The following is a 25,000-nucleotide window of genomic DNA, read 5'->3' as shown; positions in this document are numbered from 1 at the left end:
TCGGGTGACAATCAGATAAGGAATTTTTTTGAAACGCAAAAAATAAAATCTCATGTACCCCTATTATTATTATTATTATTATTATTATTATTGAAAAAATGAAAATGAAATAAAATCGATCAACATCAATGGAAATTGTAGCTGTGATACCAGTGCCGGTGGCACGTAAGAGAACCAACCGAGCGAGGCCGTTGCCAGCGCCGTCCCAACTGGCCCCCGTGCCGGTTGCATCTAAAAAGCACCATCCGGCCGTGGCCGTCTGCCAGCCTCGTCTGGCACCTGTGCAGGTGGCACATAAAAAGCACCATCTGGCCGTGGCCATCTGCCAGCCTCGTCTGGCAATTGTGCAGGTGGCACATAAAAAGCACCCACTACACTCACGGAGTGGTTGGCATTAGGAAGGGCATCCAGCTGTAGAAACACTGCCAGATCAGACTGGGGCCTGACGAAGCCTCCTGGCTTCCCAGACCCCAGTTGAACCGTCCAACCCAGGCTAGCATGGAAAACGGACGTTAAACGATGATGATGATGATTATTAATATTATTATTGATTTCGCCGAGATCGACTTTGCCTTTCATCCTTTCGGGATTGATAAAATTAGTACCAGTTACGCACTGGATATATATAATATATATATATATATATATATATATATAATATATATATATAATGTAATCAACTATCCCCCTCCTCCCAAATTTAGGCCTTGTGCCCATAATAGAAAGTATTATTATTATTATATAATAACGTCCTTGGAGGCACAATGGCCCAGTGGTTAGGGCAGCAGACTCACGGTCGTAAGAACGCGGTTTCGATACCCAGACTGGGCATTGTGAGTGTTTATTGAGTAAAAACACATAATAATAATAATAATGATAATAATAATATAATAATAATAATAATAATGAGAAGAAGAAGAAGACGATGATGATACCAACGTCCTCTCAACGATTAGAGTTCAAATTCCATTGAGGTCGACTTTGCCTTTCGTCCCTTCAGGGTCAATAATATAAGTACCTGTTGAGCACTGGGGACCATATAATCATCTTGACCCCTCCACTGTAATTGTTGCCAAAATTTGATACCAATATTTATAGCCTTATGTGATGGGCTTTTAGAAACAGTATTGCACAAAAGAAGGATCTTTTCGGTTTGAACGGCAGTTTTTAAAAATAATTTCTAGGTAACTAAACACTTTTAAACTTCGTATACTGGTAGAATGTGTTTATAAAACATCTTTTTCTCTTGGATTTCTTGAGAAAATTCTATAGTTTGTAAGATATTTGTTGCTTTTTTTTTCTTCAATTTCTGCAATTTCAACCAATCAATGACGTCTATTGAGGTAAAAAAAAAAACATTCTGTGCCTTATGAATATGTCCCTCGTTTAAGAAACGGATCGTGTTTATTTACATTTGTGAAGAAAAGAAGATACCCTTCCCCCCACCCCTAACCCTAACTAACCCCAACCCTAAAACAGATTGAAATACAATAGATCGATACTAGGGTCATAATTATGGGTGACAATTCCATATGACACCGCTAGAAAAAACTGCTGTTCAAACCGAAAAGATCCCCAAAGAATTATGTCATATTCTCTGAAAAGTTTATAAATTCTTATGAGATTGATTAATATTTCGTTTTGTCTTTGATTATTTTTTACAGAATGGAAAATCTGAAACTGCGCCGGGTTCGAGAGCGTCTCCTGAGTTGCCCCGTCTGCCTTGACGAGTATGAAGACCCCAGGCTGCTGCCCTGTCTACATTCTATTTGCTATGAGTGCCTGCAACAGCTGAAAAATGCTTCGTCCATGCGCTTGATACAGTGTCCGCAGTGTCGGGCAAATATTTCGACATCTCAAGACTTTCCCGCCAATTTTCTAATTAATTCTCTCAAAGAAGAAATCACCACATCTTTTGAACAGAAGCTCTGTGACTCCTGCACGAAAGACAGCCGTTTAGCCAAGTACAACTGCAGCAAGTGCGACATGGATTTGTGCAGCTGGTGTGCGACCAAGCACAACCTGACTTTACACATGGATTCCATTGAGAACATACTCATACCTATTCAAGTTAATTATCCTGATCCTAAGGAACCACCTGAAGCAGAATGCCCCTTGCATAGCGGGGAATATCTACAGGTGTTCTGTGTCACCTGTACTAAGGATATTTGCCTACAGTGTTATTACAAATCTCATTATCGGCACAAGACTAAACCGCTCAAAGAAATGCTGAGTACATTCAAAGAACTTACCGAAAAAGAGTTTGAGTATCTCGAAGTTATTAAGGACCAAATTGAGTTACAGCTTTTGAAGCTTGACCTGGTGAAAAACCAGATAACGACTTCTCGTGATGAAGTTCTAAGTAAAATCTACGACAGTCGCGACCAGTTTCTCTACGAGGTGCAGGCGTCCGTCAACGAACAGGTGAAAAAGGTGAATCTGTGGCAGAGTCAGCTTATACACGAGCTTGACCGACATCATTCCAAATTGCAGAACTGTTACAAAAGTATCGAACGAGGAAGCAAAGTCTTTGAGCAAATGAAAGATGAAGAAACGAATTTTCCAACGATGCATGAATTTTCAAAATTCTTCAGCCGAATCGAAGCGGAACAGGAAAGTCTTCATCGTCGGTCGTTTAAGGTTAAGAAAATTAAATTCCACCAAACATGGCGTTTTAAATTTCAACCATTTTTTGGTGCCTTTTTTGGTTATCCTTATTTTGAAACTGAAAAAGTTGAAATATTTCCAAGAATGAAAAAGAGAAAGAAAAAGGTTGGACTCGTTAAAATATTCTTGCGGTTCATGATCCTTTTTGCTTTTCTTACGGGTGTTTATGAGAATTTTAATGAAAATGGAAATTGGACTTTTTGGTTAATTCTTAGCTTACAGTTGTATTTATTGGTTAGTTTTGTATTGTGCTGGTAAAAGTTCCGGTCAACCCTTTAATATTGAAACCAGCCACGTCCAGCCAACCTGGCCTTTCACATTTGTCCGACAATGTCATTCTAATAATAAGCGATCACATCATTGAAATTAGGCAGCGAGCTGGCAGAACCGTTAGCACGCCGGGCGAAATGCGTAGCCGTATTTCGTCTGCCGTTACGTTCTGAGTTCAAATTCCGCCGAGGTCAACTTTGCCTTTCATACTTTCGGGGTCGATAAATTAAGTACCAGTTACGCACTGGGGTCGATGTAATCGACTTAATCCGTTTGTCTGTCCTTGTTTGTCCCCTCTGTGTTTAGCCCCTTGTGGGTAGTAAAGAAATAGGTATTTCGTCTGCCGTTACGTTCTGAGTTCAAATTCCGCCGAGGTCGACTTTGCCTTTCATCCCTTCAGGGTCGATAAATTAAGTACCAGTTACGCACTGGGGTCGATGTAATCGACTTAATCCGTTTGTCTGTCCTTGTTTGTCCCCTCAGTGTTTAGCCCCTTGTGGGTAGTAAAGAAATAGGTATTTTGTCTGCCGTTATGTTCTGAGTTCAAATTCTGCCGAGGTCGACTTTGCCTTTCATCTTTTCGGGGTCGATAAATTAAGTACCAGTTACGCACTGGGTTCGATGTAACCGACTTAATCCGTTTGTCTGTCCTTGTTTGTCCCCTCTGTATTTAGCCCCTTGTCGGTAGTAAAGAAATAGGTATTTCGTCTGCCGTTACGTTCTGAGTTCAAATTCCGCCGAGTTCGACTTTGCCTTTCATCCTTTCAGGGTTGATAAATTAAGTACCTGTTACGCACTGTGGTCGATGTAATCGACTTAATCCCTTTCTCTGTCCTTGTTTGTCCCCTCTGTGTTTAGCCCCTTGTGGGTAGTAAAGAAACAGATCACATCATTGAAATATTGAAACTAATGGATAATGCATGGTTAAATCAAAACAATGTGAATAAATAGACATTAGGTTTGGACAGAGGAATCTGAATGCTAAAGGATAAAACAGGCCATTTCCAGCCCAAATACTCTGCCAGTTTTGTGTTCAAACTGGCCAGTTCTGGCCTGTCACACCTTCCCTACAATGTCATTCTAATAATAAACAATTACATCATCCTCAAAATCTGCCGTTCAAGGATTTGGACCTGGAGATCTCCATTTCCAGCGACTTCAAGGGCCACCTCCCAGTGGTGTCGGGCATTAACGAAGAGCCCTCGACTACAACAAGACGACCATTTTTTTTTTCTTCCAAAGTTTGGGATCTCCCGCCCCTAAGCCTTAGACCATCACCCAATCACCCTTAACAACAACAACAAATCCTCAAAATCTCACAGCTCTGAGATAAAGCATGATTAATTCAAAACAATGTGATGGAGCGATCTGAATACTGAAGGGTTAAAATTTTTTGTATTTGTATTTCAGTAGTTTTATGTTTTAGAATAACTAGGGCCGTGGCCATGACATATTTTCAAGGTTTTTCAGATAGGCAGAGATAAGCAAATACCAGCTCTGAGACCTGGTCTTAATACTAGCAACAAAGTGGACTCCACTAAAGGTACACAAAGGCCCTGTAGTGCCGGTCAGTGGATTAGCTCTGCCGTTTAAAAAATATTAGACATTTGGTGCCTTCAACCATCAATAGAGACAAAACTAGACTGAATTCACTTCATTAAAACAAGTCAATTGCCATATTTGCCTGTACAGAAGATGTGCTTTCACGTAAGCCACATCCCTACTTTACAATTATATTTTGTAATCGACTTAACCCCTTTGTCTGTCCTTATTTGTCCTCCTCTATGTTTAGCCCCTTGTGGGTAATAAAGAAATAAGTATTTTAAAATTTAACAGTTGCCTCATCAAAATCTCAAAGCTATGAGATAATGCATAATTAATTTGAAACAATGTGAATAAATAAAGATTACATTTGATGGAATATTGTGAATTCTAAAGGGTTAAGGCAATACTTTCCACACTCTTCAAGCTGTGAAATTCTTTCTCTAACATTCTACAAAGATCAACATGTCTCCAGCCACCGAAACACTTTCTCTCAAAGAGTTCTATTCCAAACCTATGCAAGAGAATGTGTGAAAAGCAAAATAGGAATTTTGGAAGAGGTATCTAGAAAACAAGTTTTCAGACATGAAATGGCTGGGGGGGGGGAGGTCTACCAGTATAAAGCAATGATCAAAAGGGCCCATGGATTAAAAATGGTTGAAAATCACTGTTGGAAGTCTAAGAATAGATTTTGCCAGTACCGGCTCCTGTGCAGGTGGCACGTAAAAAACACCATTTGAGTGTGGCCGTTGCCAGTACCGCCTGACTGGCCCTTATGCCAGTGGCACGTAAAAGCACCCACTACACTCTCGGAGTGGTTGGCGTTAGGAAGGGCATCCAGCTGTAGAAACTCTGTGAGATCAAGATTGGAGCCTGGTGCAGCCATCTGGTTCACCAGTCCTCAGTCAAATCGTCCAACCCATGCTAGCATGGAAAGCGGACGTTAAACGATAATGATGATGATGATGAATTCCTCAGCATCTTGACTTCTAACATCCATCTGAAAAGATAATCAGCCCTATCAAAAACTATCGACTGTAAACCTTGTTTAATCATTAAATGGTAACATAACACAATTTGAGAGTCAAATATTAAGTGAAGACGGTGAGCTGGCAGAGTTGTTAGCATGTTGGACAAAATACTTAGCAGCATTCTGAGTTCAAATCCCACCAAGGTCAACTTTGCCTTTCATCTTTTCGGGGGTCAGTAAAATAACGTACCTGATTGGTTTGCAGGAGTTCTTATCAGACCAATCAGAGTGAGTTTTCCGAGCTGCCATACCTTCGCAATCACCATTAGACTCATCCAACTCTTTCTGAATTCTCTGCATTGTCCTCAGAACGACACCCAAACATTCTGAAATGTGTTTGCTTCCGACGTGAATGCCAAGCAGTACAACATGACGATTCCAAATTTCTGGCAGAGCAAATTGCATCACGGTGCTGTTTTTCTCACTCCAATCCTGTATAGTCGACAAATCAAATACAAACACTACACATGCGCATAATAAAAATTATACAATGGTGACAATTTACCCATTGCACCTTGTATATGAATGGATGTATATTTAAAGTAAATCTATATATTTGTGTATACTTTTCAAAATTTATCGATGAGATGAAATCTTCCAAAATATTTTATATGTATAATTTATACAACCTTTTACAAGCTGCCTTCGATAATTCTTCTATAACCCAAGAATATTTAAATGTTTCACACAGTCACACACACATCCACACACACACACACATATACATATATATATATATATAATAATATATATATATACACATATATATGTACTGTTGTGTCTGGAGAGAGTCATTCTCTTTTGGTGCCTTATAATTTAACACAATCACCAGTAAAATTTCCATTTATTTCTTTTTTATTAAAATTTTTTTTATAATTTGAATAATTTTAAAAAATTATTTATTTATTTATTTATTTTTCTGAAATCTTCGTTGTGTCTTCCAACCTTTTCAATAGTTTTATTGAAAAGGTTTGCAAGACGCAACGAAAATTTTAGTAAAAAAAAAAAAATAAGAAAGAAAGAAATGGAAATTTTACCGGTGAGTGTGTCAAATTATAAGGCACCAAAAGAGAATATCTCAACAGAACTTCAACACACGAACTCACATAAAGAATCTTGCAAACCAAATCCCAAAACCAAATTCATATATATACACCTTTGTACAAAATGTGTCACAAATGAATAGATTCGAAAGGGACGTAACTCGCATGCAAGTTAACTCCCTTAGTTGTTTTTTTTTATAAATTCGCTAATTGACTGAGTTTTTTAAATTTATTATAAAAAATTCAAGAGACGTCATTTTTATCCAATTATAAAATTTCTATATACTTTGTACTTAAAATTCTACATTTCAATAAAATATATGATTGCACTGTGTGTTCCTTTTATTAAAAGAAAGAAACTTAACATGAATTTATTGTAGGGTCTTTGGACACTAGGCCTCATTAAGGAAATAACTAGGGACCAGGAGTTATGATTTGCTGTACTTGAAAAGACAGGTCAATCTAAATAAAATCGCTGTCATCCATACATAAAGGCTTGTCTTTTACAGGTCCCAGCACCACAAGCACCATCCGAACGTGGCCGTTGCCAGCACCGCCTAGACTGACTTCCGTGCCGGTGGCACGTAAAAAGCACCATCTGATCGTGGCCGTTGCCAGCCTCGCCTGGTACCTGTGCTGGTGGCACGTAAAAAGCACCCACTACACTCACGGAGTGGTTGGCGTTAGGAAGGGCATCCAGCCATAGAAACATTGCCAGATCAGATTGGAGCCTGGTGCAGCCTCCTGGCTTCCCAGACCCCAGTTGAACCGTCCAACCCATGCAAGCATGGAAAACGGACGTTAAACGATGATGTGCTCTGGTGCTGTGTGAATGCACCCGTGCCAGTGGCACGTAATAAGCACCAGAGCACGCTCTGTAAAGTGGTTGGCATTAAAAAGGGCATCCAGCCATAGAAACCATGCCAAAACAGACAATTGGAGCCTGGCCAGCTCCTGTCAAACCGTCCAACCCATGCCAGCATGGAAAATGGATGATAAACAATGATGAATTTATCGTAGGAATACTCAGCTTGTAGAAATACTCCTACAGTTCGATCCTTTGGTACTTAAACCAGCCAGATCTGGCATCTCATACTCACCCTGCAATGTGTGCTGGTGACACATTAAAGACCCTTGGTACACTTTGTGAAGTCGTTGGCTGTAGAAACCGAGCCAAGGTAGACTGGAGCCTGGTGCAGCTCTCCAGCTTACCAATTCCAGTCAAACCATCCAACACATGGAAAATGGATGCTAAATGATGATGATGATGCTGATGATATCTTTGAAATCTAAAGCTACGAGATGATAATACATGATTTGTTTGTTCTTTCTCAAGCCATGCCTGGCTCATTAGGGCCGGTTTCCCGGTTTCCTTGGCGTATTGGTTCCCCACCTGGACGGGACGCAGGTGAGCTGCAAGATGCAGGAGGAAAGAGTGAGAGAAAATTGTGGTGAAAGAGTCAGCAGAAGTTCGCCATTAACTTCTGCCGGAGCCGCGTGGAGCTTAGGTGTTTCGCTCATAAGCACACACATCGCCCAGTCTGAGATTCGAACCCACAATCCCTCAACTGCAAATCCGCTGCTTTAACCACTAGGCCATGTGCCTCCACAAATTAAGTCAAAACAATGTGAATAAATAAGCATTACATTTTTAAACTGAAAGCTAAAAAGTTAAATTATAATTATTCTTGTGAAAATGTAATTAAATGTTCATCTGTTTGCTTAACATTCTTCTTTCTTTCTTTTGTGTGTGTATGTGCTTGCATGGGTTGGATTCTACAGGTTTTCAAAAGTACAGAGGGATTGCTCATCATGTCAACAAGTAATATAAACGAGATTTCACCTGTGCTCAGGTAACAAGGAAAACTAGGAAATCAACATTCATGCATATTCACACACACAGACTACATGTGTGTGCATGTATGTATACATGCACTTATCTAGACATTAAAGGCCTTTGATATGCAGGACACTGACTGGGAGAACAATGCCTGTCATCGCCACAGATGGAGGAATCAGGTTAAGGAGGGGATCGACACTTTTGAGAGAGCACGTATCCAGCATGAAGAACTTAAGCGAGCTGCGCGAAAGCGCACGGCTCGTATAGTGAATGGGGAAAGCTTGGTCTGCAATGTTTGCAGTCGTGTATGCTTGTCAAGAGCAGGGCTCATTAGCCACCAACGGAGCCGCAAATGCAAAATATAAGTTAGTCCTAGAGCGCACAATGTTCCTGAAGGAACATCATCATCTAGACATCACATGATTGCTGTAAATAAATATTATCATCGTACAAATTGGACAGCACTGCATAGCACCAAAGATCCTATCTTCTTCATCTAGAAAAAGGACCCAGTACTGTAACAGCTTGGGTTTCAAGGGTCCACAACTGTTCAAAATTTTTCACAGGATAAATAACAGGACCTCAGGGGGCAGAAAATACCCATTCCTGGGGTAAGTGGAGAAAGGAGGTAACTCTTTATGAAGTAACTTTCAGAAATTGATTGTCTCCATTGGTCAATATAAAAAATATAAAATATTGCTTTTTATATTAGATTCACTTCTTTGAAATTTTTAAAAAATATTTACTTCCAGTTTTCTAGCATCAGTAACATCTATATCTCTCTATTCATCTATCTCCTTCTTTATATCTATCTATCTCTTTATATCTTATCTATCTATATCTAATTTGTCTAACTAACTAACTCTCTCTCTCTCCCTCTCTATTGTTTTTTACTTTTATTTTTCAATCGCTATTGTTTTCACTGTAAGTTTTCAAGCACTATTTACAAACAACAACGACAAATTACTGACAGAAAGAAGTTCACAATTACTGATGAAAGTAATTCCATACATAATTTGCTGACAGAAGCAACTTCATAAATTTCACTTCAATCCGTGCACTTCATTAAATTAGAGATTTAACTAAGCCAGGATTCATGTAAACTTTCAAGATCCAAGGCAGATTTATCATTTAATTGGTTCTTTACTACCTCTGTCAAATGAATCACCAAAATTGGCCTTTCATTGTTGATAATCTGTACCTGTTTTTTGGTTACGAAATAAACTAGACAAAATGTGTTTTTGAAATACGTGCGTTTACTTTATATATACATATATGAGTTGAAAACTTTCTTTTAACATTTCACTTAACATCTATGTTCCATGCTGGCATGGATTGAAGAGTTATTCATGTAGAAAGTTGGTTTCTCTGCTACTAGCAGTCAAGAACTGCGTAATCTAGACGACGTTTTTAAATTCCATTATTCTCTTTAACCCGGGCCATGCCGGGTATTTCTGCTAGTATATTATATGAGTATGTGTGTGTGTGTAAATGTATATCTTTGATATTGATTAATTATATATATATATATATATATATATATATTTATATTTATATATATATTTATACACACATACACACATATAAACCATTATCAACTGCTTGTTATTGAATATATGTATATATTGCATATCATATACTTCGTGTTATTGAAGGGATATTAACCTGTGGTGGTAAAAACGGTTGGGGATTTGGTTTTGAAGTTGTTTGACATCTTCTTGTAAGATTGTCACCAATGATGGCAATAGCAGTGGTGATGGTGATGTGGATGATGATGATGATGATGGTGGTGGTTGTGGCAGTGGTGGTCGTGGCAGTGGTGGTCGTGGTGGTGGTGGTGGTGGTGATGGTGGTGGTGCTTGGGGGGGTTGTGGTGGTGGCAGCAGTATGAGTAATCGCAGGGTAGGTCATGGCACGGGTGATGATATTTGGTGATTAGGTTGTGCAGGGCGTCGTGACAGGGGAGACAATCGTGGGAGAACCGTTCGTATATGACATCGTAACAAGGGAAGCAATCGTGGGGCAACCACGAACAGTGGAAATTGTCATAGTGGGGACAGTCGGTGAACATGAAGCGATGAGAATGCTGGAAGTGACAGTGAGGTGAGTAATTGCACGGGAGGCAATCATTAGTCTTCCGGTGGTATATAATATCACAGTACGGGTGGTTTATGCCGGATACCAAGTAACGTTTAGAAGTTACGGCTTTTGTGTCTTTTTTGGATTCCTTTTGAGGTTTTGGTTCGGTTTTCAATTCCTTTTCCACTTTTGGCTTTGCCTTTGTTTCCACTTCTGATTTTGATTCTGTTTCCATTTCTGATTTTGATTCTGTTCCCATTTCTGATTTTGATTCCGTTTCCGAACCTGATTTTGAATCCGTTTCCGTGTCTTGTGGTTTTGCCTTTGTCCTCCCATTTCGTTTTGCTTCCATTTTCGCTCCATTTTTTGCTTTTTTTGTCCCTTTTTTTGGTTTTTGTTTTGCTTCCTCTTCAGTTTCGGTTTCTTCTTCTAACGTTTCTAGCGTTGTTTCAAACTCCGTATCAAGGTCCTCTTCTGGTTGTGTTTCGGGTTTTTGGTTCGATCTAGATTCTGCATTTTCAGTGATCTTTAATCCCTGACCATCCGCAGATTCTGATTCAAGATTTTCATTAGATTCTGATTCTGATTCCACCTCTTCACTAGGTTCCTTGTCAGACATTTCTTTTAGCTTTTATGATGCGTTCCTCTGAAATAATTCCCAAAGCAGGATTTTTTCCTTTTTTTTCTTTTTTCTATTTTTCTTCAAAGTTCCCAATGGCACACAATAGCTTTATCAATATACCTGCAAAAATAAAGATATTTGTTTACGTCTTCATACATACCTATTTCTTTACTACCCACAAGGGGCTAAACACAGAGAGGACAAACAAGGACAAACAAACGGATTAAGTCGATTACATCTATCCCAGTGCGTAACTGGTACTTAATTTATCAACCCCGAAAGGATGAAAGGCAAAGTCGACCTCGGCAGAATTTAAACTCAGAACATAGCAGCAGACGAAATACCTATTTCTTTACTACCCACAAGGGGCTAAACGCAGAGAGGACAAAGACAGACAAATGGGTTAAGTCGATTATATCGACCCAAGTGCGTAACTGGTACTTATTTAATCGACCCCGAAAGGATGAAAGGCAAAGTCAACCTCGATGGAATTTGAACTCAGAACGTAACAGCAGACGAAATACGGCTATGTATTTGGCCCGGCGTGCTAACGATTCTGCCAGTTTGCCGCCTTATCTTTATACATACTGAGACACCTAAATACATACTTACATATATACATGCGTATACATACATATCATGTAGTCGTTGGATGTGGTTAGTCAGAAAGTTGCCATTGGTTACAAGTCTATTACTACTCTTAGTGATGGAGGTGACTCACCAGACACGCTGGCTTGAAACACATAACCTCTTTCTTAATGGAGGTGGAAACATGTTAGGGCAACGGAGGACCCTTTTAAGCTTCGACTAAATAACCACAGGTACTCTTTTAGGAACCCAGAGAGATGCAACGTAACATCTTTGGCTAAATATATATTGCATTTAAAAGAAGAGAGAATGCCATACAGGATTAAATGGAAACCCCCGGGAACAGCCTGGCCCTTACCTCAATGGAAGCAGATGATGCAAACCTTGCTTGGCTCACAGAGTTAAGAGACTAAGGATTCGCTTGATTCAGGGGTTTCTTAAATTCAGAAAGCGAGATGTTCAGTCAGTGTCCCCATGATAGAAAATTTGCCTTGCTTCACTGTGTGACACCTTGGGCAAGTGTCTTCTACTATAGCCTCGGGCCGACCAAAGCCTGGTGAGTGGATTTGGTAGACAGAAACTGAAAGAAGCCCGTCGTATATATATATATATATATATATATATATATATATATATATATATATATATATATATATATATAATATATATATATATATAAATAATATATATATATATATATATATATATATTACGGTGGCATGTAAAAGCACCATCCGTACTTGGTCGATGCCAGCACCACCTTGACTGACTTCCGTGGTGGTGGCACGTAAAAATCACCAACCGATCGTGGCCGTTGCCAGCATCCCCTGGCACGTAAAAAGCACCTGCTACACTCACGGAGTGGTTGGCGTTAGGAAGGGGATCCAGCTGTAAAAACACTGCCAGATCAGACTGGAGTCTGGTGCAGCCTCAAGGCTTCCCAGACCCCGGTCGAACCATCCAACCCATGCTAGCATGGAAAGCGGACGTTAAACGATGATGATATATTATATTATATATGTATGTATGTATGTATGTATATGTTTGTGTGTCTGTGTTAGTCCCCCCAACATCGCTTGACAACCGATGCTGGTGTGTTTACGTCCCCGTAACCTAGCGGTTCGGCAAGAGTGACCGATAGGATAAGTACTAGGCTTACAAAGAATAAGTCCTGGGGTCGATTTGCTCGACTAAAGGCAGTGCTCCAGCATGGCCATAGTCAAATGACCGAAACAAATAAAAGAATAAAAGAAAGACTTTGCAATTAAAAGAAAGCGAAAACTTTTTCAAATATAAATAAAGTGGGCGTATGCAAAAATAAGCATTATTTTCTTACTGTTATTTTCGTTTCGTTCATTTTGCCAAATTAATTATATTATGGTTTATTATTGTTTATAGTTTCAATTACATTTATATGGGGACACCAACATCTTTTACGTGTTTTGGGCAGGCCTGGCCAACTCGAATTATATTGCGAACCACTTTAATTAAAGAAAGTTTTTTGAGAGCCGCTTGTATAATTTATGCACAGATAGTCAAATAATCAAATTACAGAATCAAGAATTTTTCAATTGTTTTTCGTTTGTTTGTTTAAAATTATAAAATTGTGGGCTATCGTTTTATTGCCAATTATAAATTTTAAAATTATTTTAAAACAAATGATTTACATAAACAATCTCTCTCTATATAAAGCTGAAGTTGTCTGCGTGTGGCAAGTTTGGTAGCCTTCAACTAACACTATCTCCTCCAAGACCCTGCGGCACAAGTTGACCAAAATTGATAGTATGATAGAAGAAGGTTTGCTCTTCCTTCCGTAGAAGAAAAAACTCAAATCGGACCATGTTAACACCATAAATTATTTACATCAAAAAGGTGCTTTTTTTCTATGAAAATCCCTATTTTTTACGATTTTTTGACTGCTGTGTCGCCATTTTTCGGTGTATTTCAACCAGAAAAATGTTCACTTAAAGAGAATAACAAGCTACATACTGCACAATTTTTACTTTTCAAAAATTCCGAGCAACATCAGGTGATACAGCTAGTTTTATTTTGAAATTAAAGACAATACTTCCAGAAAGTATCAAGCAGGCCGCAAGATAAAAGTCTGCGAGTTGGCCAGCCCTGGTTTAGGGGCCTCCATGGGTCCTACTCCAACCTGATGTGAGCGTATGTATGTATGTATGTATGTATGTATGTATGTATGTATGTATGTGTATTTGTATGTATGTGTGTGTGTGCATGTATGTATGTACGTACGTACGTAAGTACATATGTACGCATGTACGTACGTAAGTACATATGTACGTATGTATGTATGTATGTATGTACGTACGTATGTACATATGTACGTACGTACGTACGTATATATGTATGTATGTACGTACGTACGTATGTATGTATATATGCATGTATGTGTGCTCGTGTGTGTGCGTACCTTTATAAATATGTCCTATGACCGAAAGGGTTGTTCGGTTTATATACACGAAGTCATTGAATGGTGTATAATGTCATCCGGACCGGTTATTTTCTTGCCCTTTTCTTCATTTGTTGTTGATGTTGTTGTCGTTGTTGTAGCTAGACGGCATTCACCATTATTGCTATCGATATATACCACGGGGAACCTACAATCATTTTTCTCCCCCGTCAATCATGGATTTACGGTATACGCTTCTTAGAGGTACACTGACCAGAATTTGTTTTTTGGAGGCAAAAATAAATAATTCATTGTATGACGTCATTTTGTCATTGTGATAAAAAGTGGTCCTTAGAAATGTCCGCCAAGCTCAGAGGCCAAGGATTAAGGTTTATTAAAGGCCACTCGTCGATTTCTTCAATGGATCTTTTTGAGGGATTGAACGGCAGTTTTTAACATAATTTCTAGGTAACTGTTAGCAACCATCCTTAGAAATGTCCGCCAAGCTCAGAGGCGAAGGATTAAGGTTTATTAAAGGCCACTCGTCGATTTCTTCAAGGGATCTTTTTTGGGGTTTGAACGGCAGTTTTTGACATGAATTCTAGGTAACTGTTTGCAACCATCCTTAGAAATGTCCGCCAAGCTCAGAGGCGAAGGATTAAGGTTTATTAAAGACCACTCGTCGATTTCTTCAAGGGATCTTTTTGGGGGTTTGAACGGCAGTTTTTTAACATAATTTCTAGGTAACTGTTTGTAACCAGTAACTCAATTCTAGAAACATTTTCGGCGAGGAAGGCCCGTGTATCATTCATAACACTGAGTAACAAAATTCTTGTTTATTTATCTTTGGTCAGTAAGTCTTATTTCCTATCTGCTTCGATCTAGAAATCTAAGAAAATGACTACTATTCCCGTCAAACTTTACTTTTGTCATCTGGACAATAGTGTTTTGAAACTGACCTATTTTCTATTGGTGAAGGCGCGTGGCTTAGTGGTTAGGGGCATTCGGCTTACGATTGTGAGGTCGTGAGCTCAATTCCCAGTGACGCGTTGTGTCCTTGAGCAAGACACTTTATTTCACATTACTCCAGTCCACTCAGCTGGCAAAAATGAGTTGTACCTGTATTTCAAAGGGCCAGCCTTGTCACACTTTGTGTCACGCTGGATCTCCTTGCTAACTACGTTAGGGGTACACGTGTCTGTGGAGTATTCAGCCACTTGCACGTTAATTTCACGAGCAAGCTGTTCCGTTGATCGTATCAGCTGGGACCCCTCGCCGTCGTAACCGACGGAGTGCTCCTATATATTTTCCATTACATTTCACAAGGATTCAGTCCTGAGTCACTGAAGCAGAAATGTGATGGCAAATATTCGGTGGAAACAATGCCTGCAATTTGCACGAGATTTGCTGGGGGAAGGAAGTGTAGAGGTTTATTGCCTCTAATTGGTGTGTAGACTGTATAAGGTTGTCCCAAAAGTTCGTAGAAAGTCTTGGAAAATAATGGTCTTTATTTTGAGGAATAATTTTTGCTGTTTTTGTTAGTATTTGGCGAGAAAAATTCAATTTTCGCAAGTGTTTACGAACTTTTGGGACAACCTAATATTTTGATTGTATGGACTTTTGGTCCAAAGAAATTGTATTTTTTGTAAGATGGTCATTACCTCAGTTTATGCATTTTTGGAAAAGAAAAATGTTCTAGAGAAGCAGAGGGTCGGCGGGCACCTTCTACCTTCTCCCATCTTTATCATTTTTCATCATAATCATCTGCTTCATTAACCCTTTTGATACCAACCCGGCTGAAACCACCTCTTGCTCTGTAGTACAGATGTGTTACTTCCATAAGTATTGAATTAAAATCTTCCACCAAACCTTAGTCACAATTTATGTTCCTAACACTAGCTTAATGCTAACTAAGTTATTTTACTAAATTCTTTGTTATATTTAAAATTAATTGAATGAAACACAGAGCATCTCGAAATAAATACGATAACGAAAGGGTTAATGTTTATGTCTAGCCTGTAAGCTACTTCTGTGTAATGCCTTTATGGCAAATTTCTATGAAATAAAATATTCTGCTCAATACTATAGACTTGCTTGTCAGTTGCTTGACCTTAACCAGTTGAGCATGTCCCTTAGTGGCTGACGAGATGTGCATCTCTGATGATGAGCAGGAATAGTGGGAAAGGATCATAGCAATGTGTTGAGAGGGACATTTTGGGTTTGAATAATTGTAACGAAAGCAAAGTTCGAAGGTGATATTAGCCATTCTTCATACTTTCTATGGGTAAGCTCATAGGAAATAATAGTTGCTATCCTAGGGCAAAAATCGTGTTACACTGTGTAATTCATCATCATCATCGTTTAACGTCTGCTTTCCATGCTAGCATGGGTTGGACGATTTTGACTGAGGACTAGTGAACCAGATGGATGCACCAGGCTCCAATCTGATCTGGCAGAGTTTCTACAGCTGGATGCCCTTCCTAATGCCAACCACTCCAAGAGTGTAGTGGATGCTTTTATGTGCCACTGGCACAGGTGCCAGGGGAGTCTGGCAGTGGCCACGATCGGTTGGTGCTTTTTACGTGCCACCGGCACAAGGGCCAGTGAGGCAGTACTGGCAACGACCTCGCTTTGAATGTTTTTCACGTGCCACCAACACAGGTGTTAGTAAGGCGACACAGGTAAGGATCACGCTCAAATTCTTGTCTGAAATTTGTTTCTATTTATAAACGATACTGAAAAACCCACAATAAGTAGATGGGAACACCAAAATGTTCTCCAACGTTACTCGATAGACAAGTTGTGTCTCGTTGGTGGTGATTACTTCAAAATTCCAGTGTTTTTACAAACCTTACACGCCCCAGCAATTTCTCTTGGATATCCCTAGGGATACGTGTACCCCAGTCTAAGAAACCTTGCTCTGTGCTGATATCTCCAAACCGAAAGGTTTTTATTTTCTTCCTTTTATAGTTGCATGTGTAGGCATATTACCCCCTTGTTTCTCTGTGCTTCTTTTCTGTGTTCCTTTCTGACGAAGAGCTTAGGCTCGAAACGTAAAAGACTTGTTTTATTTCTATTCCTGAGCGCCATACTAATACAATTGTTTGTTTGTACTCCACCTGCCTTCGTCTTTTGTTTATTTTCGTAAAGCTTCCCGTCATATTACCCCCTTGACAGGGGTAAAGAAGCTGGCTATACAGAGAGAGGGCGCTATACAACATTGAGGTTTGGACACGTGACCTCATCTCTTCCTCTTTTCTGCATGGACACGCAAGCTATGAGGACGCAACTCGACTGGTTCTAATCTTAGGCCTCAGGAGCAAAGCACAGAAGACCATGGCCCCTCAAACACCAACCGTTCTGTTTGTCATTCCTTTGGACGTACAAGTGGGGCCACAAATAAAAGGGTTGAAGACAACCATGCCCGTATGTGATTTCCGTCCGGGATTATGCCAGCGCCGCTCCGACTGGCTTCTGTGCCAGTGGCACATAAAAAGCACCATCCGAACGTTGCCAGCGCCGCCTTGGCTGGCTTCCGTGCCGCTGACACGTTAAAAGCTCCAACCGATCGTGGCCGATGCCGGGCTCCCCCCTGGCACCTGTGCAGGTGGCACATAAAAAGCACCCACTACACTCGCGGAGTGGTTGGTGTTAGGAAGGGCATCCAGCCATAGAAACATTGCCAGATCAGACTGGAGCCTGGTGCAGCCTTCTGGCTTCCCAGACCCCGGTCGAACCGTCCAACCCGTGCTAGCGCGGAAAACGGACGTTAAACGATGATGATTACTGCCAACCAAATTACAGCCTTCTGAACAGAGTCACAATAGATGGAATGACACCCAAGCATTTCTACCAAACACCCTGTAGATCGTTTTTAAAAACAGGAAGCTTGTATCACGGGACCAAGAACAATTCCGGACAGAATGGTATCAAAAAGGCGGTGAGCTGGCAGAATCGTTAGCACGGCGGACGAAATGCTTAGCAGTATTTCGTCTGCCGCTACGTTCCGAGTTCAAATTCTGCCATGGTCGACATTGCCTTTCATCCTTTTGGGGTCGATAAATTAAGTACCATTCTTTTGTTACCATTCTTATTTCTTTATTGCCCACAAGGGGCTAAACACAGAGGGGACAAACAAGGACAGACAGACAGACGGATTAAGTCGATTACATCGGGGGTCGATGTAATCGACTTAATCCGTCTGTCTGTCTGTCTGTCCTTGTTTGTCCCCTCTGTGTTTAGCCCCTTGTGGGCAATAAAGAAATAAGAATGGTATCAAAAAGGTCGAATCAAACACAAAAACGAAATATAGAACAATTCTTCATCTCAAACAAAAAAGAAAGAAAAAACAGAAAATTTAGGTTTTTATTTCTTTAATATTTCTATTTACAAATATCTCTTGATAGTCTGTCTGTTTGTCAGTCTGTCTTTCTGTCTGTCTGTCTTGAGGGTTGAGCAGTGAAAATTGTCTTTTTTTTCTTTTTAGACATGAAATGTGGAGGGGGGGGGAGCTGGGGATGGGGGACTTAACATTTGTAATGTTCACAATTACAGAAATATTTATATTTATATATTTATTTTATTTTATTTTAATTTTATTTCTTTGTCTGAAGAAGCCCTTTTTGTACAACAAAACCCAGATTATTAGCAGAAAAATAATTTGGTATATATATATATTTAGTTTTTTTTTTTATTTTCTTTTGATGTGGAGGGGAAGAAAAATAGATAGTGGGGTGAGGGTGAGAATTATTATTATTATTATTGTCATTATTATTATTATTATTATTATTATTATTGTGGTAAGCTGGTTGAATTGTTTACATACCAGACGAAAAGTGCTTAAAAATTTTTTTCCAGTTTTATGTTCTGACTTTAAGTGGCACCAAGGTAGACTTTGCCATTCATCCTATCAGTCAACGAAATATGTACCAGTTGAATACTGGGCTCAATTTCTTAAGATTTCAGGCCTTGTGCCTTTAGTAGAAAGGATTATTATTATTATTATTATTATTATTAAGAAGGCTGCGTACTGGTATCACAGCTTTGCAGCTGTGATACCAGTGCTGGTGGTACGTAAGAGAATCATCCAAACGTGGCCGTTGCCAGCGCCGCCCCGACTGGCACCTGTGCCGGTGGCACGTAAAAAGCACCATCTGATCGTGGCTGTTTGCCAGCCTCGTCTGGCACCTGTGAGGTGGCACGTAAGAAGCACCATCCGATCGTGGCCCTTTGCCAGCCTCGTCTGGCACCTGTGCAGGTGGCACGTAAAAAGCACCCACTACACTCACGGAGTGGTTGGTGTTAGGAAGGGCATCCAGCTGTAGAAACACTGCCAGATCAGACAGGGCCTGGTGCAGCCTTCTGGCTTCCCAGACCCCAGTTGAACTGTCCAACCCATGCTAGCATGGAAAGCAGACACTAAACGATGATGATGATGAAGGCTGCAAGCTAGCAGAATCATTGGCATGGTAGATAAAATGCTTGACAACAATTCTTCCAGCTTCACGTCCTGAGTTCAAATATCACTAAAGTTCACTTTTATCCTTTCAGGGTCAATACAATAAATACCAGTTTAGCACTGGGGCCAACCCAGCGCTATAGTAGAAAACACTTGGCCAAGGAGCCTCATGGTGGGATTGAACCTGAAATCATGTGGTTCGGAACCAAAAGTGAATGCAACTGTTTTATGCCTGGTTTTTAAATGGCTAAAAGGACTTGTCCTCAATGCAATTTCAGTTTCAGCAGACATTTAGCGGCATCATAAAACAAGAGCATAAAGGGCAGATATCTCAAGGCCCAGCGGGTTTAGATTTCGACCGTGACAGACCAGGCTATCAGATGTTGCTACACATCGCTGGTCACAATGCGCTTCGCATTGTTTTAGCCTTCGAATGACGCCACCCCGCTGGCTAAGTGAGCAGGCCAACAGAAGAAAGAGTGAGAGAAAGTTGTGGTGAAAGAGTACAGCAGGGATCGCCACCACCCCCTGCCGGAGCCTCGCGGAGCTTTTAGGGTTTTCGCTCAATAAACACTCACAACGCCCGGTCTGGGAATTGAAACCACGTAAATTATTCTGCCAGCTCACTGCCTTGATATTAATAATAATAATAATCCTTTCGACTATAGGCACAAGGCCTGAAATTTGGGGGAGGGGGGCAGTCGACACATCGACCCCCAGTGTGTAACTGGTACTTATTTTATCGACTCCCATTGGATGAAAGGCAAAGTCGACCTCAGCAGCATTTGAACTCAAAACATAAAGGCAGACAAAATGCCACTGAACATTTCGCCTGGTGTGCTAACAATTCTGCTAGCTTGCCGCCTTAAAAATAATAATAATAATAATGATGATAATAATAATAATGATAATAATGATGATAATAATAATAATACAAGTCTTTATGGAACCATTTGGACGAAATTAAAAAAAAAAAATTTTATTTTCTGTTTTGGTTTTCTTTGGGTGGATGGGTGGGTGGGGTGGGGGTGGGGGTATTTTTGGTGTTGTTTATTGTGGTTTTTTTTTTTTTTTGTCTTTGTCCAGAGTCTGACCAGACCAGTGAGAGGTGACAATGGATGTTATGACAAATTAGTGGGGGGGTGGGGTGGGGTGGGGTGGGGTGGGGTGGATACCGAGAAACGAAGAGAAGGGTTTGTCTCCAGCGGAAGCTTGACCAAAAAAAATTTCACATGAAGCAAGAATTCAAGGTTTGGCAGGGGGAAAAAGGGGGTTTGTTTTTGATGTGGTTGTTGTTGTTGTTGATGATGATGATGCTGATGATTGTTTTTGTTTTTATATACTTTTTAAATAATAAAAGTAATAATATTAATAAAAACAATGATAATAATTAAAAATAATAACAATAATAATACTAAAAATAATAATAATAATAATAATAATTATATTTCTTTACTACCCACAAGGGGCTAAACATAGAGGGGACAAACCAGGACAGACAAAGGGATTAAGTCGATAACATCGACCCCAGTGCGTAACTGGTACTTAATTTATCGACCCCGAAAGGATGAAAGGCAAAGTCGACCTCGGCGGAATTTGAACTCAGAACGTAAATAATAGTAATAGTAGTAATAATAATAATAATAATAATAATAATAATGGGCTACAGCAAATATTCTGCTCAATACCACAGATTTGCTTGTCAGTTGTTTGACCTTAACCAGTTGAGCATGTCCCTTAGTGGCTGACGATATGTGCATCTCTGATCACGAGCAGAAGTAGTGGGGGAGCATCATAGCCGTGTGTTGAGAGGGACACTTTGGGATTAGCATAATTCACCTTTGGAAACATGAGTGTTTTGTTCAACATCCTTAAACAATCCTTATTCAGGGACCTTTTGAGTGGGATGGGCTACTCGACCAGAAGAAAGTTCTAACTGGGCCCCAACTGCAAGGTCATGCACTGTTTATCTTGATGTGAGATCACCATGTCGCGCACACTGGGTTGTGATGCATATGCCAAGTGTACCCTTATCAGACGGGTAGTCATGATGGGTATATTGAGCTTCGTATATTTTACCCCAGTGTCACTTTGATGGCATGCACTGCTCTCTCACTCACACAATAATAATAATAATAATAATAATAGTCCTTTCTACTAAAGGCACAAGGCCTGAAATTTGTGGGAAGGGGACGAGTCGATTATATCGACCCCAGAGTTTCAGTGGTACTTAATTTATTGACCCTGAAAGGAAGAACAAAGTCAACCAAATCCCACAAAGAAAAAAACAGACAAAATGTTGCTAGGCATTGTCCAGCTCCCTACTTTAATAATAATAATAATAATAATAATAGTCCTTTCTACTATAGGCACAAGGCATGAAATTTTGGGGTAGGTGACTAGTCAATTACATTGACCCCAGTTTTTCACAGGTACTTAATTTATCAACCCTGATGGAATTTAAGGACGAAATGCCGCAAAGCATTTTGCCTGGCATGCTCACAATTCTGCCAGCTCGCCGCCTTAAATAATAAAAATACTGATAATAACAATAATCCTTTCTACTATAGACACAAGGCCTGGAATTTGTGGGGATGGGGCAGTCGATTTCATCAACCCCAGTGCTCAACTGGTACTTATTTTATCAACCCCGAAAGGATGAAAGGCAAAGTCGACCTCAGCAGGATTTGAACTCAGAACGTAAAGTCGAGCAAACTGCAAAGTGGCATGCTAACGATTCTGCCAGCTTACTACCTAAATAATAATAATAATGATCCTTTCTGCTATAGGTACAAGGCTTGGAATTTTGGGAGAAGGGACCAGTGCATAACTGGTACTTAAATTATCGACCGCGAAAGGATGAAAGGCAAAGTCAACCCCAGCGGCATTTGAACTCAGAATGCAAAGACATGAAATACCACTAAGCATTTCACCTGGTCTGTTAATGATTCTGTCAGCTAGCCACCTTAACGATAATAACAGATAATATATGATATCAATAATAATAATAATAATGCTATAAATAATAAAATAATAATATAAAAAATAGTAATAAATAATAATAATAATAATATTAATATTAATAATCATGGTTATGGAGATGATGATGATGGTTTCTGTTGAAATGACTTCACCAGTCGACTGGTTTGACACTGACTCGAGATCTGAGTAACATCAGTTCCTCATAGTGTTTGGTTGGTATAGAATTCAACTCGTCTTTAAGGTCAATGTGTTGTAAAGGGAAAAGGTTGATCCACAAGGCAGGGCGGCTTGGTTTGTATCTGAAAAGGTAAAAATGGAGAAGAAAATCAGAAAGACACGAAGAACCCAGGAAATGAACTCGCAAACATACATGTGATCCACAAACTATGTGTTCAGTGCTGCTGATTGTTTGTTTGTTTGTTTGTTTGTTGAGCGAAGCGGTCTTCGTCCCAGAGCTCGCAAGATGGAAGAAGTCAGAAACGTGGTCCTTTGCTATTCGTAAGACCCGCAGAAGAGAAAGCGGGTCAGCCCTCCCCGACACCGAGAGCATTGATGGATGGATGAATGCGCATCCAGGCTCGGCGGTTGCGTAGGAAGTCGGGGGACAAGAAACAGGAAGAAAGAGTGAGAGAAAGCTGGGGTGAAAGAGTACAACAGGGGTCGACACCACCCCCTGCTGGAGCCTCGTGGAGCTTTAGGTGTTTTCGCTCAATAAACACTCACAACGCCCGGTCTGTGAATCGAAACCGCGATCCTCCGACCGCGAGTCCGCTGCCCTAACCACTGGGCCATTGCGCCTCCACCACTGCTGCTACCGCTGGAAATAACAGCCTACCAAAATTCTGTTGAACTGACATATCATGCACTGGTACCTTACAGGTGAGATGCTGTACAAACAATTATGATGCATTATAGGTGCAAAAGCGCCTCCTCAAGTGACTTTCCAAAAATTACCTCTTGTGTCCCATGGATTCCATTTTCTTAATACTTTTTCTAAATTCTACAGACATGATGGAATCCAGCCACAGAAACCGTGTCAAATCAGACTGGGGTCTGGTGCAGCCTTCCAGCTTCCCAGCAACCACTCAACCCATGCCAGCATGGACAACGGATGCTAAACGATGAGGATTTACAGCTCAAAATATTCAGGATGACTTTGTCTCCTAAGTAAAGAAGCAGATGTGCTACACAAGATTAAATTTTGTGGATCTGATCAAAAACTTGGCAACTGGGAAACTTCTCAAATATATCAATTTATATAATATACACTGGAAACAATATATTTTTGGAGGCCTATACTTTCATTGATGATGGCCTAAAGAACGACAATGTTGAGATTTGCCTCCCTTGTTTGTTCAGGCGGAGAAAAGGAATTCGTATTTTATAGTCCGCTTTCCATGCTAGCATGGGTTGGGCGGTTCAACTGGCAGCTTCACAGACCCCAGTTGAACCGTCCAACCCATGCTAGCATGGAAAGCGGACGTTAAACGATGATGATGATGATAGTAATCATCATATTTGACCACACTCCACTTTATACTTGAATGAACGAACGAATGAACGAATGAATGTATGGTGAAGATAGAAATGGAAGAGAAAAGGAGAATGGTGAAGATGTGCTTACTTCTTTGTTAAATAACTTTGCAAATGTTTGCAGTTTTCTTGAGACATTCCGGAAAACACCATGAGTACAATCATCTTGGAAGCCTGGGGAGAGAAAGAGAGAGAGACGTTAGGAGGAGAGAAGAGATAGAGGAGAGGAGGAGAGAGTAGCTGGGGGGGGAGAGGAGAGAAGAGAAGAGATGGAGGGGAGAGAAAGATGAGAGGGAGGGAGGGAGAGAAAGAAAGAAAGAGAGGGAGAGAAAGAAAGAAAGGGGAGAGAAAGAAAGAAAGGGGAGAGAAAGAGGGAGGGAGGAAGAGAAAGAAAGAGAGGGGAGAGAAAGAGAGGGAGGGAGGAAGAGAAAAAAGAGAGGGAGGGAGAGAGAGAAAGAGAGAGGAGGGAGAGAGAGAGAGAAGGAGAGGGAGGGAGGGAGAGAGAGACAGAGAAGGAGGGAGACAAAGAAAGAGAGAGAGAGAAGAGAGAGGTGTTATTATTGTGTTTCTGTCCACTTTTCCAGACAGAAAATGTTGTGGCGGATTTCCAACCATTGCCAGGTGCTCTCCCTGTCAAAAACCCTCCCCTGTTTCCAAATAGTCTTCTTACTACACAACCACATTGTGTCTCTGAAGAAAAACGACAAAAGAGATGATGGTCGCAGCTGGCACATGCTTTGACCATCTCTCAACTGGATCGGGATCGTCCCGGGGCTATAAATCTGTAGCTGTGTGTTGTACTCACCATAGACAGTAACTGGTCGATCAAGACGGAATCGTAGGTACTCCTGTTACTGGCCACACAGACTCTCTCCAGTTCCGGACAACTCCACAAGGAACGGAAAAAGGTTTCATTGAGTTTCATGTTGGGTT

At 40.4% G+C, this 25,000-nt stretch overlaps 2 protein-coding genes and 1 long non-coding RNA gene across 5 annotated transcripts in view; 1 reads left to right on the top strand and 2 right to left on the bottom strand.

Moving 5' to 3' along the window:
• Positions 1-17,165, top strand: part of LOC115225751 (E3 ubiquitin-protein ligase TRIM56-like) — a 22,262-nt gene extending 5,097 nt beyond the window's left edge. For 2 of the 3 annotated variants that reach the window (XM_029796695.2, XM_029796694.2), the window contains exon 2: positions 1,665-3,117. In XM_029796695.2, coding sequence (XP_029652555.1) covers positions 1,666-2,925 — 1,260 coding nt within the window. In that variant the 5' untranslated portion in view covers position 1,665 and the 3' untranslated portion in view covers positions 2,926-3,117. Of the gene's footprint in view, positions 1-1,664; positions 3,118-15,457; positions 15,468-17,154 lie in introns of those variants that run through there. The other variant, XR_005004108.1, reaches the window with a different exon arrangement.
• LOC118768284 lies at positions 11,085-14,211 on the bottom strand. Its single transcript, XR_005004115.1, has 2 exons — positions 14,116-14,211; positions 11,085-11,213 (listed from the first exon to the last, which is right to left on the bottom strand). It is a non-coding gene; the product is annotated as an uncharacterized LOC118768284 (long non-coding RNA).
• A 5,392-nt stretch (positions 17,166-22,557) lies between the features above and the next one.
• The window catches only part of LOC115225748 (F-box/LRR-repeat protein 18), a 29,961-nt gene continuing 27,518 nt past the window's right edge, over positions 22,558-25,000 (bottom strand). Inside the window, exons 7-9 of the mRNA XM_029796690.2 lie at positions 24,873-25,000; positions 24,159-24,241; positions 22,558-22,833 (exon numbers count right to left, since the gene is read on the bottom strand). The exon at positions 24,873-25,000 is cut by the window's right edge and continues 8 nt beyond it. Of these exons, the coding sequence (XP_029652550.1) occupies positions 22,683-22,833; positions 24,159-24,241; positions 24,873-25,000 (362 nt within the window). The 3' untranslated portion in view covers positions 22,558-22,682. The remainder of the gene's footprint in view (positions 22,834-24,158; positions 24,242-24,872) is intronic.

The sequence above is a fragment of the Octopus sinensis genome, linkage group LG28 (genome assembly GCF_006345805.1).
Source record: "Octopus sinensis linkage group LG28, ASM634580v1, whole genome shotgun sequence".
Classification (NCBI taxonomy): Eukaryota; Metazoa; Mollusca; class Cephalopoda; order Octopoda; family Octopodidae; genus Octopus; species Octopus sinensis.
The sequence above is the reverse complement of the archived record's forward strand: the minus strand, read 5'-3'. Positions and strand labels throughout refer to the sequence as shown.